Here is a 17,941-nt window from a genome sequence, read left to right on the forward strand (position 1 = left end):
CTGTGACCAGAGGCTCTGAGGAACCCAGCCCTGGAACCATCACTCGGAGTGGTGGTTCTCAGACTTGGTGTGTGTGGTGACTTACAGAACTACCACGAGTAATGGGAATTGCCTATACTTGTCCAAACCCCATAGCACATTTGCAAATAGTGAGAAGTAGATTCCAGTGATTTCCATCATCGCCATCCCGCTAGGTCCCTCACGGCTCTCCCACGCCTGTTCTTGTCGTGGCATTTTGGGCAAGGGAGACCTGCCAGTGGCAGCAGTCACTCGGTGCCGAGCAGCTAAGACAAAGCCCTTGTACGGCTCCTGCTTTCTGAGAACGTGTGCTTCATAAGGGCTGTACCAACATGACACATAATTTCAAAATCAGATGTGATGCCAGGTTCACGGAGGTGAGGGCAATCTGGCGGGAGAATCTAGCACTCAGAGGAAGGCAGCTTGAGGCTGGGATGCCCAAGGCAAGGGAAGAATGCAAGAGAAATAGAGCCATCGGGACAATCCATGCGGGTCGACCAAAGTCATTAGAGGCAGGGCACCCACACCCAGGAGTTCTCGGTCCTTCTCAGACGGTGTGGCCATTCCTGCCCCGCGTCTGCTTTACCTCCCATGGCCCTCCACAGTTCAGGGCGTGCTTTCATCAACGCCACCTCATTTCATTCTCCAACGACTCGGTGAGGCGGGCAAGACAGGCATGGCCGTCTCCAATCCACAGATGAGCTGGGCTGCCCCAGACTGCTGCCCAGCTGGGGAATGTGGAATTTGGATTTGGTGGCAGATGCCCGAAGTTCATGTCCATGGCTGTTTTCCTTAGGCCACGCTGAGTGCAGAGCTACTGGCTTCCCAGTGCAGGCTGAAGGGCTCCTTCATGAACTACCCAGACTTCTCTTTGGCCCCAGTCCACCCCTGTTTCTGCCACTTGACAGGAGACAGACATTATGTTACTGAAGGAGAAACTGAGACCACACAGGAAGTAATTTCTGGTCCCTCCTCCTCTTCCTGTTTAACTCACCTCTAGGGATGGGATGTGAGGGTACTCCCAACCTCTCTGCTTCCTTTTTAGAGCCTAGGTGTCCCTCTTCCTCACAGGGTTTAGTGCTATGTGGGTCAGTATCTCCAGGCAGGACCAAAGCTGACATGGAGACCTGTCTTTGCGTCCCACAGACAGAGTGTCAGGAGGGGCCAGCTTTCCTGATTGCCCTTGAAGGATGCTAGGTGTGAGTGCCCCACGCCAGGAGCCGTGGAGCCACCCTTGGCTAAGGAGAAAGCCAGTTGGCCCAAGGAAGCAGTGGGTCTGAAGCATAGTACCTTTTTGAGAGGCCTCATTGTGGGGGGGAAAGGAAATGACTTCGCTTCTGCCTTGCAAAGTACCACCTAGGCAACTCTTCTGTGCTGATCAGAGCCGATCTGAATTCTGAATGCAGTCTCTCCCATTCCGTCCTGCTGGCCGCTCTGGGGCTGTACTGCTCCCTGGTACCATACACACACTTGCGCACAGCCCCAACCCCAGTTCCCAGTCATCTCTTGGTTATGTGGGTCAATGGGTCTCAAGTTTTCCCACCATAACACACCTGATGGATTTCAACGAGCTCAAAGACTCGTCATGCGTGAGCCTGTCCCCAGGGATGGGAGGGTGACTGTGCCCTTGGAGAGGATGTGCTAGAATTTAAGAGGACATTTCTCACTTTCAGAAGCATTCCCATCGTGGGGGCAGTTTCCCACCCCGCCTTCTTACAGTTGAAAATGACTGGAAAACGTCCTTGGTCACATACAGTTCAGGCTCTCNAGGGTGACTGTGCCCTTGGAGAGGATGTGCTAGAATTTAAGAGGACATTTCTCACTTTCAGAAGCATTCCCAGCGTGGGGGCAGTTTCCCACCCCCGCCTTCTTACAGTTGAAAATGACTGGAAAACGTCCTTGGTCACATACAGTTCAGGCTCTTAGCAGAGAGACTGAAGCCCTTCTCCTTAATGTGTAACACTGTGTCCGACCGGTAGCAAGTGAGTTTCAAGTGTGGACTGAAAGCCTGGGGTTCCAGCAACAACTGTTTAACAGGCAACAAATTCCCTCTGAGTGGAGCCCATTTATTGTTGGCTTCTCCAGTCAGCAATGCCAAGGGTCTTCAGATCCCCAAAGAAGGGCTTTTAGCTCTCTGCATGTGTCTGGGTTGGTTGTCCAACCAACCCTGGACCCCAGCCGTCAGATCACATCTCAGGCTACATCTACCTCCACTGTACACTGTTGCCTTCTTCCCTCTTCTAGAGAATACCATGGAACTGGCATGAAGAGGCACATAGGGAGAGTGCCCAGCGCTTGGGACAAGGCTTTATCGATCTAGTGAGCCCAGGCCCAGGGTCCTCTGATAGCCATAGGGGTGTGACAGCAGAGGAAGGGTCCTTGGGTGCTACACACTCAAAATGTCCACCTCAAATACCAGAAGATTCTGGGCAGATATCGAAGAGTGTCTTCTGTGGCTGTCCAATCACTAACTAGAGAGTCCATATCTCACACATGATTTAGTGGCCCATGCGAACCTTGAGCAAAAAGTCCAGTGCCATTTTCCTTGGTATTCAGTCCTGGAACATCATTCTGCAGCCAAGTCATAGTCAGAAATGTCCAGGAATCTCCCTCTGGCCCTCCAGTGTGCAATTACCCATGTGATTCCATATCCTGACTGCTCATCATTCCCAGGCTGACATTTCCGTATATTTCTTATGGGAATCGGTGATTTAAAGTGAAGTTGGAACAAAAGAAGGGGATAGGAATTGCAAAGGGTACAGAAAAGGAAGAGTCAGAAAAGGCAGAGAGAGAAGAGAGGTCAAAGGGAAGGAGAGTGGTGACAGAGCAGGCGAGGAGGAGGAGAATTACAGGGGAAGTGGGAGGCAGGAGGAAGCTGCCCGGCAGTACTCACGTGTTGTGGAGCACACACCAGCCGCAGTGGGGGTCTCCAGAGCCAAGGCACTCGCTGCAGCTCCGATACTGACCACAGGACTCCACGGGGACTCTGGTGAGCTAGGACAGGAGGACAAGAGAAGGGTGTTAGGAATTTGCAGAACGCCCGTAGTTCACCAGGAAGAGACGCTGTTCTGTCAGACAAATCACCTACATCAGTGTAGGAATGGGAAGAGGCCCAGGGTGCCAGACCTGAAAGGGACCTTGAGCGGTCCTTTTTGAGCAGGTGGCCACAGAAGCATCCAGGGGACACAACCACCTATTACTTTCTTAGAAGTCTCTGCCAATAACCTCCTTAGAGTTCATATCAAATTGTTATAGAAGATATTTATACGGTGTACATTTAAAATTCCCCACCATCAAACCCCCAGAACACTCTACAAACATCCAATCCATCACCTATTTACTTCTTATCAGTGTAATAAACCCAAATGTTTATCCTTTCCCTTCCCTTCCCTTCCCTGCCCTGCCCTGCCCTTCCCTTCCCTGCCCTTCCCTTCCCTTCCCTTCCCTTCCCTTCCCTGCCCTGCCCTGCCCTTCCCTTCCCTGCCCTTCCCTTCCCTTCCTTATAGCAAAAGGGAAGTGCTTTTGCTATAAGGTATTCTGCCTTCTTCCTAGTTCCCCTCCTTTATGTTTTTTAAAAAATCATCTGTGTGGTCCCAGAGAGCACGTAAGTAAGCTAAGTCCAAGACCCTTCTCTATCTCATTCTCTGTGCCTTTGAACTTACTTTGTAGCTGTTAACCTGTCCACTCTCTTTCTCCTGCTGTTGGCCAACTGGCTTTAAAAGTTTTTCACTCTGCTGTTTTCATAGAAGAGCTATTGCTACTTCCCCTCCTGCCCACAGTCTTTTCACGACGAGAGGCTTCCTCTCCAACCCCAAAACCTTATACTCGCCCTTGCCAGCCGCTTGTTAACGTAAAATGTTCCGTGTGACATTTCTGCTTAGCCCAAATGCTTCCATTTCCTGCATGCTCCAAAAAATCTTTTGCATGTCTTTGTTCTCCAACGTAGCTTCGCCCAGATGTCTTTTCAGAAGACTTCTCAGGGCCCAGTACATAAGAGGTACTTAATCATGATACCCTGGATCACATGGAATTTTAATTTTCTTTCAAAAGCCTTGGTCTTTATTCTCCATGTTGCCAGTTTTCTTCCTTACCAAAAAAAAAAAAATTCTTTTTTTTTTTAATCATCCTTTCCTGTTTGGGACACTATTGTATCTCTGTAGAAGACTCCTTTTTTTTTTTTTTTTAAAGATTTTATTTCTTTATTCGACAGAGATAGAGACAGCCAGCGAGAGAGGGAACACAAGCAGGGGGAGTGGGAGAGGAAGAAGCAGGCTCATAGCGGAGGAGCCTGATGTGGGACTCGATCCCATAACGCCGGGATCACACCCTGAGCTGAAGGCAGACGCTTAACCACTGTGCCACCCAGGTGCCCCTCTGCAGAAGACTTCTTACCTAATCTTACAGCCTGCGCTAAGAGAATTTGATGTGGCCGTCCTTTTTAATTTCTCGCCATCAGACAATAGGCACGGAGAAGTGCGAACCACGCTGACCGGACGGAGCCTCTGTGCTTCATGAGCCAACGCGCAGGCTGCATCCCCCTGCTGCTGCGGGGGGCATCTGCCTCCGAAAAATTCTGTACACTTGGCAGGGGCTGCTTGTAACTCATGCGCAGGCGAACTGGCACCAGGGTCTGCTCAATTAGTCTCGAAACCGTCTTTTGGAATTAATTAATAATTAATTCCCAGCCCCATATGATCTTGTTTCCCTTTCTCCCTCCACTTTCTTATTCCCTTTACATATCTTTTCTGTCTTGTTTTGTTTGCTCAAGCACATGCTGAGCCTTCTTAATGACCACCCTGCAGCCTCACTTCTTCCCGGTTCCCTGTTGGCTTCCTGCTCCCCTTCTTGTAGTTTTGCCCTTGGCCTCTGTGACCCTCTCTCCACATTCTTGGATGCCTTTTTGCACTTGTGAGATTTCATCTTTCCTGCTATTCCTGCTCATGTAATCTGCACGGGCCATGCCTCAGCCCTGCCTATATGCGACTCTCCCATTTCTGCAATTAATTCTGACAATCGGTTTTGTACAAATTATCCTGCCAGGATACTTACCCTATTCCTATTGCCTCTTTCATTTCTCTCCCTACCCCTCAAGTGGGCACAGACATGATGGTCATGTAAGCATATAAATAGTGGTTCCCAGTCCAATGTACCTGGACTCCCAGGAATTCGTGAGTGGTAATAGGTCCATAAGCTATTTTCAATAGTTCCAAAAGCCTGGTGGAAATCGGACTGTTGCTGTTTTCTTTTTTGTATGCATACTCAGTGATATATGTCCCATATTAAAAATAGGAAATATATTATTACTTAATAAATGCAGTTTGTTTAGCAGGCAAAAATCTTTGAAAACATGATGCCTAGAGGGAAAAGAGTAATAAAAGGGACCCTAGATGGTGGAAGTTGGTAACACAAGTACATAATAATGTTTTCATATGTTCCAGCTGCTTGTCTAGCACTCCATATTTTGCATGGGCTTAAGGAGAAAATCATGGCTTGTTCAATCAAAAGCATTTTCTTGGTCTAAACTTAATTAATACCCTCCCCAGTTTCTCCCATTGACATGTTCTATCATCTGTCTTAGATGCATGTGCCATGGGGCTCTGGGGTCTGCCAGCTGCTTGGTGAACCTGATGTTCTCAAAAGGCTTTGCATTCAGATTTCTAAAAATATCTTGCAACTGGTGTTAAATAGCGCCAATACCTAGAATTGTAAAGTCCTTCCTCTTCCTATTTTAAATGAGTGTGATTTTCGTTTGGTTGGAAAGAGTGTGCGAGCTCCCTAGCTGAGTTCCAATCCTGGCTCTGCCATGTACCAGCAACGAGGTCCCAGGTCTCATTTTCCCTGGACTTGAAACAGGGAGATAAAATCCCCCCACCCCTCCCAGTTCATGGAATTTCCCAGAGTACACACGACCTGGTAGGCTCAAAGCTGCTTTGTAAACGCAAGAACACATTGCAAGGGACGGTTATTATTGTCATCTTTGTCACTAATTCCCCATTCTTCATTGTGTGTCCACATTACCTCTCTGCCACATCACAGGCACCTGCTCCGACAGGCTTCCCCGGCCCCAGGAACTCCACCAGGAGTATCACAGGCCGGGAAGAACTTTTCTTCTTAGGCACCTTGATCATAGCGTTTCCTCCTTGAACTGCAATGTCTGTCCCTAAACCCATCCTTGCTTCATCTCTGCGATGAAACTCTGGAGTAGCCCAGCTTCCTGGACGTATTCAGTGCTGTTACCAGCTACTCTAACAGGCCTTTTTCTCGGCTTTTCATCTAGACGGATCCCTGTGGGACAGGGGCATAAGTCTTCCTTGGCAGTTATTATGAGACTCAGCTTTCTCTCAACGTTTTCTTCTAGGATCTTTCTATCTATACATGCAGTCATTTTTTTATTACTCTTCTGAGCTTGATCTAGGTCTTTTTCCGTTCTTTTTAAAGTGTGGATGCTCAAACTGAGGCGCCCACTGGACTCTGACAGACTGAGTAAAACGGTGCCCGTTACCTGAGGGGTGGGTGCCACTCCCCTCTCCTCTCCAGGACTTTCCCAAAGACGGTTTCCTGGGAAACCCTCGAAGTCCCATTTTCAGGCAGTATTCCCCGGAACGGCCAACCCCTCCGGGACTGACTCTATATCTCAGAGATTTTTCTGACACTTTGAATCACTTCTGAAAACCGGACTGACTCCATCACTTATCTCGGTGCAATTCTATACCCTAATGGCTCCGGAACCTTCCACACCTTGCCTAGGAAGCCGCATGGGGGCCCAGGTAGCTTTGGAGCCACTGTGGCGGCGCTGTGACGATTCTTTCTCTCCAAACCTCCAGACTCTCCACCCACACCTTCTAACCAAACAAAGCCGCCTCTCCCTTCCCCCACCGCCGGCTCCTCCTCTGACCCTGGAACACAAACCACTCCAGATGCAGAGCCACACGATTAATTAAAACCACCCCACGCTGATTAAAGTCTTAAGCTACAGTGCCAGGCATGCTAATTAACTGAGTGAGGGAATTCAGACCACAGGACGAGGTGAGAAAAGGAAGTCATGGAGGGGGGCTTCTGCTTGGAGAACAAATCAGATGGCGATGTGACCCAAGCCTTCCTTGTGATGGATGGTCTCAGACACCACAGAAGATTGAAGCTTGTCCCCTGGCCACTGGACTCCAGGAGATGTGTTGATTGATGTGTCTGCAACAGCTCCCTCACTGTTTCTAGAGACAGAAGCCCCACCACCTTGCAGAACCTCTGTGTGTGCCTATAAGTGTTGGGGGAGTGGGGCTCCCTGGGTGGAGGGGTTTGGACAGGGCCCACACAGGGTAGTCTCAGCACGTGCCACTGGATTTGTGCAAAGTCCTATTGGGCAGTGTAGTCGTTTCTCCAAAACATAGAATTACCATGTGATCTAGTCATTCCCCTTCTGGAGACATACCCCAAAACACTGGAAGCAGTGACTCGAACAGATATTTATAGACCAAAGTTCGTAACAACGTCATTCACAACAGCCCAAAGGTGGAAAGCGACCCAAGGCAAACCAAACCCAAAGCAAACTGACAGGTGAATGAATACAGGACTGTGGTATAGACCTACAGTGGGATACAGTCATCCCGCTCCTCCCATCCCCCATCTGCGGTTTCACTTTCTGTGGTTTCAGTTACCTGCAGTCAACCGCAGTCTGGAGGCCGATGATCCCCCTTTTCTGACATATGACCAGAAGGTCAACAGCAGCCTAACGCTAGGTCACACTGCCCACGTCACTCACCTCACTGCATCTCATCATGTAGGCATTTCATCACCTCACATCATCACAAGAAGGGTGGATACATTACAATGAGATATTTTTAGCGAGAGACAGACCACATTCACATAACTTTTATTACAGTCTCTTATTATAATTGTCCTATTTTATTATTAGTTATGGTTGTTAATCTCTTACTGTGCCTAACTTTATAAATTAAAGTTTATCATGGCTTTCTATGCATATGTAGGAGAAAACATAGTATATCTAGGATTTGGTATTATCCATGGTTTCAGGTATCCACTGAGGGGGCCTGGAACATATCCCTGTAGATAAGGAGGGACTACTGTAATATTTTTTTAAAGATTTTATTTATTTATTTGACAGAGATAGAGACAGCCAGCGAGAGAGGGAACACAAGCAGGAGGAGTGGGAGAGGAAGAAGCAGACTCATAGCAGAGGAGCCTGATGTGGGGCTCAATCCCACAACGCCGGGATCACGCCCTGAGCCGAAGGCAGACGCTTAACCGCTGTGCCACCCAGGCGCCCCGGGACTACTGTAATATTGAGCCTTTCAAAATAAGCAAATTCTGACACATGTACAACATGGATGAACCTTGAAGACATTATGTTAAGTGAGATAAGCCAGACACAAAAAGACAAATGTTTCTGGTATTAGACGAATAAATTCATGTTTATAAAATATTCTGAGATCCTTGGGTGGAAAGATAGGCATTGTTACTTTTTTCAATTTAATCTCAAATGGACAAAAGGGTTTTGGATGAATATCTCTTATCATGTTCTGTGATGTAACTGGGTCTGTTATTCTCAAGCTCTGGGCCTCCATTTCCTGATTTGGAAAAATAATGTCATGGCTTTGTTCCATCCAGAACCCTTCCTCATGCCCCCCCCCACTTCTTCCAAGAGGCACAGGGCAGGGTCTTGGAATTCAAATAGGCCTTATGAGGTCAAATGGTCTGTGATTTTATAAGATTCTCCAGGTATTGCTTAGGCTCTGCTTTGGTTCTCTTTCTCAGTTATGACCAGGAAACACCTGTATGCTTCTGTCTCCCCCTACCGCTATTACTCCCCACCATTACCTTTCTGGGATTCACATTGGTTTCTTTACCTTTGTGCTACAAGGTAAATTTCCCTAACTCATAGAGTGTAGTTTTGTCTGGTTTTTCAATATTGTAAATAGAATCACCGTCTCTCTTCCCGCACCTGTCAGGCCCCATGCACAAGGCCTGGAATGTACAAATGATGGCCGGGGATAGAAAGACAAAGACTGATTGAGACAGAGTGAAGACGTGCACACAAGGACTTTAACTCATGAACTTGACCCTCACAAGCTTCTGCGCTCTGATCCCCAGAGCCCACTGCCTAGAGGGCCTGGGGCCTGGGTGTGCTCGTGGCAACTAGGGTATTTTTCTTGAGTCCTGGCCCCCGACTGTCTAGACTCTGTTTGGTTTCCCTGATATTTTGGAAGATGCTTTCTTCTGGCAATAGAGTCCCACTCCGCCTGTTGCTGTTAGCATCCCAAAGGGTGCCTGCTGCTCTGCTGATTACATTCAGAAATGTTCCATAGATACAACATACAGTCTCTGTGAGCGCCTCTCATTTGTTCAAGCATTTGACACTCTGGTCGAAATGTGAGCTATTACTTCGTCTCCTCTTATAATTGGATGCTAATGCTGCGGTGGCTATGCTGAGCCTGATGGTGGGGGTTAATTTAAATGTCCAAAAGCCTTCTTAAGTACCCAATTTCCTTCAAAATTGTCAAAAAAGAGGAAGAAAGGATTCAAGAGGCCCCATTAAGAAACTCTGAGGAGCTGCTGTGGAGCTGTCAAAACGTGAAGATCCCATCGTCCCCCTGTGCTGTCCCATCCATTCTCGTCCTGTCCTCCTGTCTCTGAGCAAAGGAAGCAGAGCTGGGAAAAGTCAGTGCTTTTCCAGAAAATTAGTAACTCAGCAATACATATGGATTTCAGCATCATGGTCTTGGGGTGCCCCTCTAAACCTCTCCAGGGGCCTTTCTTTCCTTTGGTGGCCTCTGGTTGCCTTTGCAGGCCTCACTGCTGCTGACTCGGGGCCATGCAAAGACGCATGAAGGCTTTGTCTCCGTGATGACCTCGGAGCCCCTCACTGCCAGGGCTCGAACTTGCGGTGGCTGAGCACCGGCTCAGGAAGCGTGTTTATTTCAGCCTACGCAAGGTGCCTGGCACATAGTCACCCACACCCTCTTTGCTCAGAGGTGGCAGGTAGGTCTGGCCTTGGCAGGCTGGCAAGGGAGGCCGAAGCCAGGAGGCTGGTCCCAGGCTGTGGCACACTGTGTCATGAGCCCCATCTCTTCCGTCCTACATCCCTATGCCCACCCCTACCTGGCCTCATGGTGAATGGAGAGGTAGGGGGTGTACTTCCAGCCCCTTGACTTGCGCTTGGCCTCAGGACTGGATTTGGTCAATGGGATGACAACAAGCATAAGGCAAAGGCTTGAGATGTGCCTCTGTGGTTGGCTTTGCCCTCTTGTGTTTCTGCCATTGCCACAAAAAGAGCTTCCCCACGGAGCTGCTTCCTCTTCGGCCAGATGAACCCCCGTGGAGCAGACCCGAGCCCAACCCACCGACAGGAGACAAGCCCAGCTGGCACAGCAGCTCAAAGCAGAGTGCCCAGCCGAGTTTCACCTACAACAGTTGACATGCAATGGATGGGCAGGTCCATCCATATGAGAGTTAATGCTTATTATTATGTGCTACTGAGTTTGGGGGGGGTTTGTTACACAGCTGTTTTGGTGGCAATAGCTGATACATGGATGATGACCATAAAGTCACACCAGGGTACAAAGGTCCTCTGAAAGCTAGAGGGCACAGGGGCAATGGAGGAGGGGAAAGGTTGCTTGCTTTTCAAAGCTGGGTTTAATATCACAAATGAATCTTCCCAGCATAATCCATGTTGACCAAGCTCTCCTAATTCAATGACTGTAGATCTACAGATCAGGGAGGTCCAGCCCCTAATCAAGGTACCAGAAAAGACTGTAAAGAGAATGTGGTTCTCCAAGTGTGGAGGGCTAATCAGAAGCACAGATGCTCACAGGACCCCCTGGACTGATCTCCTGGCTGCCGTAGCACCGGGAAATGATTTTATCTACTTGGCAGCAACACAAGTCCCTCAGGAATGGATTGCATTGAACTTTGCAGTTCCTCCTGCTTGTGCTCCAATCACAGGATTAATCCAGCCGGGGTCTTCTCTGACAGTGGACTCATGCACAGGGTCAAGGGCAGCAGCCCTGGCTGTCAGCATTGTCCCCACCTGCCTATAGGCAGGAGTTCTAGGGTCGAGGTCATCAATACTCAGAACAACAAGGGCAACAGCTTGAGACCATGAGGCTTGGGAGCTGAGGTCCTGAGCTCTAATCCATTCTGGGTGTCTGGGCGACCTTGAACAAATCCTTTCCCCTCATTATGCCTGCACTGATTCATTTCCAGATAGGAGGACCCAGGCCTACTCTGCCTGGGAGAATCGGTCACAAAATACTACTAATACAAATGGTCTGGGAAGCTCTTTGCAAATGAAAAGTAGCAGATGTTGTGGAGGGCTGCAATTTGCTGCTATTAATAAGTATAAATGCCTAATAGGAAGCCAGTTTGCTCTGGGAACTCGGACAGCCAAGGAGCGAGTGTTGACGCTGGAATCATCAACATATGCTGTTCCTCATTAGCAAGCGGCAGTAGCTGGGTGAGGAGCTCTCAGCGCGATTTCTACAGAGCCTCGAGAAATCACCCTGTCCTCCGTCTCCCGTCTCCCGGTGTGGGCTGCACAGCAACGGCCTGCATTTGTTATTAACCAGACCCCTCACCACGCGAGAGAGTGATGCCCTTCTCAGGTGCACAGATGGAAGAGCCACAACCCAGAGAGGCTGACCAGCTTGCCCAAGGTCACTCAGCAGGGCAGTGGCAAAGGCAGGAATTGAAACGAAGCTGAGGCAGCAGCCCGTCATCAGGCTCCAACATACTGATTCCCTGGATGCAGCCCAGGGGATTGGAAAACCTTTGGTACCTCCACTGACCACCGGTTCTCAGGTTGAAAATTTCACAGCATTGCAGGCTGTGTATTGTAAACCAGGAAGGGTTGGCTAAGTTTAGGGACTGAGGGCCTTCAGGGGGCCAAGAGGTCCATCACGGAGCAGGAGCCCTAAAGAGACTGACAGTAAGTAGGTCTTAGTGCAGCCCTCCTCCTCCAGGGAGACTTCCTGGCTCTTTCAAACGTGCTTGGAGAGAAAAAGGGAGTTTGGAATAGCTTTATCTCAGTGCCAAGTGAGAAGCAGAGATCTGGGGAGAAGACAGATATGTGTGTGAATCCTGGATCGGCCCTTTCCTGGCCTCCTTTTCCTCCTCGGAGGATAACAGGAAGCACCCTGAAGGGTTGGCGTGAGGATTAATTGGGATGGCACAAATAAATGAACGAGTTAGTGCAATGCCAGTAACAACTCGGTCTGTTGTTTCAGCATCTTTCCCAGAGAAAACGCCCCCACCCCGCTTCAAGGGGTGGTGTGAAGTCATCTCTCTTCATCTCTCCACACCTAGTACCCAGCTCAGGCGTGGCAAATGAGACTGCAAGCAAGACGGCGAATGCTCGCAAGAATGAATGAAGTTGGTTCCTGTCAAGCTCATATTCCAAGCACCGCATGGAATTGATTTGCCCATCTTGGCTATACCCTAAAACTTACAACTTCTGAATTATTGCCACAAGTTCTTCTCCTAGTGTAAAAGTCAACTTCTCTCCCCTCTCTGGACTGGCACGGTCACATTCACACAGTGGGCTCGGAAGACCAGACTTCTGGGGCTGTGGTATTGCAGGGCACGAACTTCCTCAGGTCGGTCAATCCAGTGCATTTGATAGAGGAGCCTGGCAGCTAGCTGCGTCTGCATCCCACCCAGACAGCCGCCCCTCCACCATGCAGGAGAGGAGGTACCCGGGACGGGAGGAATGTTCTGGCATTCATAGGGCTAATAAGCTGGAAGGGACCTTGGGACCAATCCAGCTGCCAGTCCCCTCATTTTTCAGGTGAAGCTCAGTTGCTGGAGGATTTGTCCAAAGCCACAGAACCACCAGCACTATTCTTTTGAGACCCATCCCTAGAAACAGACTCCTGCCCCTGATGTCTGTTCTTGACCTAGCCCAAGTCAGGGCTGAAGAGAGAGGCAGAGCCTCTGGGACCCACCTCATTGGAGATTGGGAGCCTCCCTCCCCACCCCCAAGCCCAACAGGTGGGAAGGAACCTTTGTCTTGGGGATCAAAGTGCTGCTCCCATTCCAGCCATCTTTCACCAAGTGCTGCTGATGGAGGCTACGGTCCCATCTGAGCTGGGACTGGGGACCTGCTGGCGTGAGTTTCCCAAGCCCAGCCTGCTCAACGGAGGCCTTTGTTCCAACAGCCAAGTAGAGGGAGGGGGAGGGGCTGGCACGGTGACACCTTTATCCAGGCCTCTGCAGCTGAGCCAAGTGAGTTCCAAGACATATGCCGAGACCCTCTGGCTCGCTGGCATGACTCTTTGTGGGAAGTGGCAGGGCAGACCAGGCAGGCACTCCCTTCCCCACCCAGCACCCAACCCTTCCCTCCAACTGCCTTCTGTCAAGGGCACTGCTGGCCAGTGTCCCCAGCAACAAGCTGACTGTTCAAACTAAAGGGTGGTTGTGTGCAAATGGTGCACGGATATGAATGGGTGCACAGCGGCCTGAGGGTGCGTGCCTAGATGTGTGCGCCTGGTACCAGGAGCGACGTTTGCACACGTCTATGGGCAGCAGTGTTCAGGCCATGGCAGCATGCTTGCAAAGAAGCACGTCTCTCCTTGCAGACGTTCCTCTCTGCGTAGGAAGCTTCTTTGGAAAGTGGACAAGCATCTTCCTTCAAAAAGGAATCTGACCCTGGGAAAAATCATGGTGCCGAAATGAAAGGAAACTGATATACCTCAGGGGGCCCTCTATGCCCCAGCATCTCAGGCAGACCACAGGTGCCCCAAAGAAACCTAAATCCTCTTCCTCTGCCCTCACCCTCTGCCTCAAGGTAGCCAGCGAACTCTCCCGAACCCATGGGAGCTCCCCTCCTAGGGGCCCTGCTTACTGCTGGGGAAAGAGGAAGATGGTCCTCCAATGTCCGAGTGTCCTTGGGCAGGGGTCATCTTGCCCACACAGGCAAATGTGTTTTCCTCATTCAGAGTTGCGCCGCAAGGGCATTTGCAGTAGCTTTTCAGATACGAGAGGACAACACCCATTCTTGCCCTTCTCTAAGTGAGACAACAGCACATCCGGCAACCCAGCCACGCCCCCCAGCCTTCGTGCGTCCAGGCAGCAGAGCTGAGGAGGCAAAGCAGTCTCCCGAGTCCATTGTATGGGAGCTGACCCCATAGGACTGTGGCCATGGGTCATGTGGTTCCCATTAGGGGGTTCATTGTGGAGAGGTAAGTGGCATGGTGCTGGTAACTCATCCATTGCACATTGTGTGCAGCTGGGGAATGTGGTCTACGTCAGGCTAAGGCTTGAAACAGATTTCCCCTTCTCAAATGAGAAGCGGCTGGCCGGGGCTATATATAGATGGGGACTCAGCCAGGTCAGAAATAATTGCTGGCCCTGGGGTGGGGGTGGGGTGGGAGGCGGTGTCTGTTCCTGGCTAATGTGTGCCCCTTCTCAGAGCACACGTGTGGGATGGCCTGGGGGAAGGCTAGGAGTCTCGGCCACTCCTTCTCTGTCCACTTAAGTCTTTGTTACAGCAACAAACAGCTCCCAGTGTCAAAATGCTATTGCCTGTGACAGATAAACTCAGTAGATGGAGGGCCTGGGAGAGGGAAGCAAGTGTGTAGAACCCACCTTGGGGAGTGAGGGTCATGGGGGAGCCAGGCAGTGCAGCTGCTAGGACCCGGGCTTTGTGATCTGGGGGATTGCCATTCAGATTTTTTTTTTTAATATTTTATTTATTTATTTGACAGAGAGAGAGACAGCTACCGAGAGAGGGAACACAAGCAGGGGAAGTGGGAGAGGAAGAAGCAGGCTCATAGCAGAGGAGCCTGATGTGGGGCTCGAACCCTTAACGCCGGGATCACGCCCTGAGCCGAAGGCAGACGCTTAACCGCTGTGCCACCCAGGCGCCCCTGCCATTCAGATTCTAACTCTGCCACGTATTAGCTTGGTCAAGCATTTAACATTCCCCCATCTCCAAAAGGCTATGCAGATTAAACAATATACCCATAAAACACTGGAGATGGCCCCCGGAGCCTCCCTACGAAACACGTGGTAGCTATCATGGCAGTGATGGCAACCACAGCTGACTCGACTCACCTTTTTGGTTTGCTTCTCCTAAATGAAAAGTTCAACTTTAATTTGATTGATTGATTGATTTTTACTTATTTATTTTTGATAAGTTCAACTCTAAAGGTTTCCAGGTGTGCCCCCAGGACAGCTGAACCCTTCCACCATTGTTTGCCTTCGAAGTGGTGCTGGAGAAGGAGTTAGGACTTGAAGGAACTCCTGGTGGGACCTCATGATCTTACCCCTGACCGCCAGTCTCATCCAGTGACCCCTACGGTCCCCAGACCCACAGTCCCTGGCCCTCTGAATAGGGACTTGGCTCCACAACCAGCTCAGAGCTTCCCAACCACTTCCCTGCTTCCTCCTCTCCCCTCTCCAGCTTTTCTGACAACCTTTCCCCTGCTTTCAAATTGCAAGCAGAGGGCAGGAAGAGGAGGGAAACCCCAGTGAATTCATTTTATTGCCCACAGCACTGGAGAAAGTGAGGTGAAGCTAGGGAGCTGCTCTAGCTATTAGAAGAAATGAGGTCAGGGTTGTCTGTGGCCTTAATGTATTCAGCTTCTCCCCTGACCTCTGTGAACAGGCATAATCAAAAGTTGGCTGTGGGTCTGGGACAGGAAAGCGGGCTGGCTCCCGGCCAAGCACCAGAGGCCGTGCTGTGTGCCGGCGTGTGGGTACACTGGTTGGCATGGCATGTCTGGCAGGCCGGGGTCGGGCAGCGAGGCCCAGCAAGGCAGTGTTGGCACCGAGTCCAGCAGCCTCTGCTGTGATGGGGACGCGAGGATGCAGCCTCCAGACACGATTAAACACAGGGCTTTTGCGGAGTTTGCAAACAAACCTGCAGGGCGCGGGACTGAGGCAGCAGCATGAAAACAAATGTGATAATTTAGGGCAGGTAGAATGCCATAAAGTGGGATTCATTTTAAAAAGCTTTTCTACTCCGTTAAGCCTGCCTGGGATGCTGCCGTGAGCAGAGCTTGGGCTGGACCGGAGTCTGGGGCACACGGGGGGCCGGCGCAGGGTGTAGGACTCCCCTCGCACGCTCCCTGTGCTGCTGCTTGCTGAGTGTGGACCATCCTCGGGGAGCCTTACAACTCCAAGGGAGAATCAGGCCACAAAATCAGGGCCACGGAAGAGGGAAAGGCAGGCAAATGGGGTCTAGGTTAAGGGGTTCCAAACCTCGCTGAGCTTTTCACTAAAACTGAACTGTAGAGCTTTTAGAAAATGCTGAGGTCCAAGCCAACCTCAGACCAGCACAATCAGAATGTCCATGAGCCAGGTCTCTGTATTTTCTCCAAGCACAGTGCTGCTCTTCTCAGCCCCCACCAACGACCCTGACGATGGGCTCGCCTCGGTCACAGGGGCAGAAGACTGGGGATCCAAGGCTGCTGTATTTCCACCCCAGAGTCTGAGAGATGCAGAAGGTCGAAGGTTCCAGAGTACAGAGGCAGGAGGTGTGGGCACAGTGGTGGTCCTGACTGCCGGTCCTGGCTTCACAATTTACAAAGCAATTTCACAGGCATGATTGCATGTGACCCCCATCACAACCCTGCAAGGTTGCCAGGCTAGAGACAACAGCCTCCATTTCACAGATGAGGACATAGGTTGGAGGAGGTTAAGTGGACTCGCTCAAAGGCACACAGCCAGGACTCGGACACAGGGCTCACTACGACGGCCCTACAGCTGGTGTAGCCTCCCTTTCCCCTGGAATCCCCTCTCTTGCCAGGGCCAAGAGCCTCTAACTCCCCTGTGCAGAAGCAGTGTCTGCCTGGAATGCATCCAAACATCATGGAAATTGATGAAGGCAGAATTGGGTTGGAGAGGTCCCATTTAAATATCTCTTAGAACTGCTCCTTGGCTAGCCTGTTTCCATGGCAAGGGCTGTCTCAACATCCACAACTCTCATCTCCAAATATGGCTCTATCACGTCCCGCAGGGCAGGACCCGGCACCATGGCTCAGTGTGGTACTATGTCCCCCTGGCAGGAGGAGGGAGGGGATGGTATGCCTAACGCCTGAAGACTTTACCAATTATGGAATTGTTTCACTGCCCTGGGGCGCCACCACCTAGAGAGCGGTAGTGAATCCATGTCCGGTTCTGTTCACTTAGACTCAGCAAAACCTGGTGAAGGTCTCCCCACCCCTGGGGCTTCTCTGTCCTCTGGTCTTTCAAGGAGCAAAGGGAGTGTGAGAATAGTGCAACCCAAAGGCGTTATGTCCCAGAAAGGGCAGGAGGCAGAACAAAGTGGGCACAGGTAACACCACGGGGTAGAGGGGGTCTCTCCAACAGCCTGGGCAGCCCCTTCCTCCCTGCAATTTGATCTTCCCCCTTGTCTCTCCCTTTCACTCTTGATTAGAAATTGCCTGGCAGGGTCACTCACTCACACTTCAGCCTGAATGAGCTGTCCGTCCAGGTGGAGGCTGAAAGCTCCTTCCTGGGAACAGAGTGGGGGGCAGGAGAGTCCCGAGTGCCCAGTGACGCCCAGAGAGGGGACCTTCCCCCACCACAGCTTTCACCTTTGCCTTCAGAAGGGGCTTTTCTCCTCGGTCTCTCATCTCCTCCTCCTTGTCCCCTGTGACCAGTCTCCTGGTGACCCTCACGTGCGTGACAGCATGTGCTAGAAGCTTGGACCTTTTGTGATGCTTGGAAAAAGGAGCCACATCCATCCAGACCACAGCTCCAAGACTATACATGAGGACAAGAGAAAGGTAACTGAGAGCGTGGCTTGGCTGCTCACACCTAACACAAGGAGTAAAGAATCCGGGCGTCGGATGAGACCTTAGGTCTCCAGATCCAGCCTTTCATAGGATCCAAGCCGTCATCACAGCCATCTATGCAACACGTGTGCCAGTTAACACCCAATTCGAAGGACAAATGGTAAAGGTTGTGC

General features: G+C 50.6%; 1 protein-coding gene across 5 annotated transcripts in view; it reads right to left on the reverse strand.

Moving 5' to 3' along the window:
* The window catches only part of PLXNA4 (plexin A4), a 537,871-nt gene that overhangs the window by 120,595 nt on the left and 399,335 nt on the right, over window positions 1-17,941 (reverse strand). For all 5 annotated transcript variants that reach the window (XR_004629007.1, XM_034672299.1, XM_034672298.1 and 2 more), the window contains one exon: window positions 2,912-3,012. Coding sequence is in view for 4 of the 5 variants with exons in the window: in XM_034672299.1 (XP_034528190.1) it covers window positions 2,912-3,012 (101 nt within the window). In the remaining variant the exon portion in view is untranslated. The remainder of the gene's footprint in view (window positions 1-2,911; window positions 3,013-17,941) is intronic.

The sequence above is a fragment of the Ailuropoda melanoleuca genome, chromosome 1 (genome assembly GCF_002007445.2).
Source record: "Ailuropoda melanoleuca isolate Jingjing chromosome 1, ASM200744v2, whole genome shotgun sequence".
In the NCBI taxonomy this organism is placed as follows: Eukaryota; Metazoa; Chordata; class Mammalia; order Carnivora; family Ursidae; genus Ailuropoda; species Ailuropoda melanoleuca.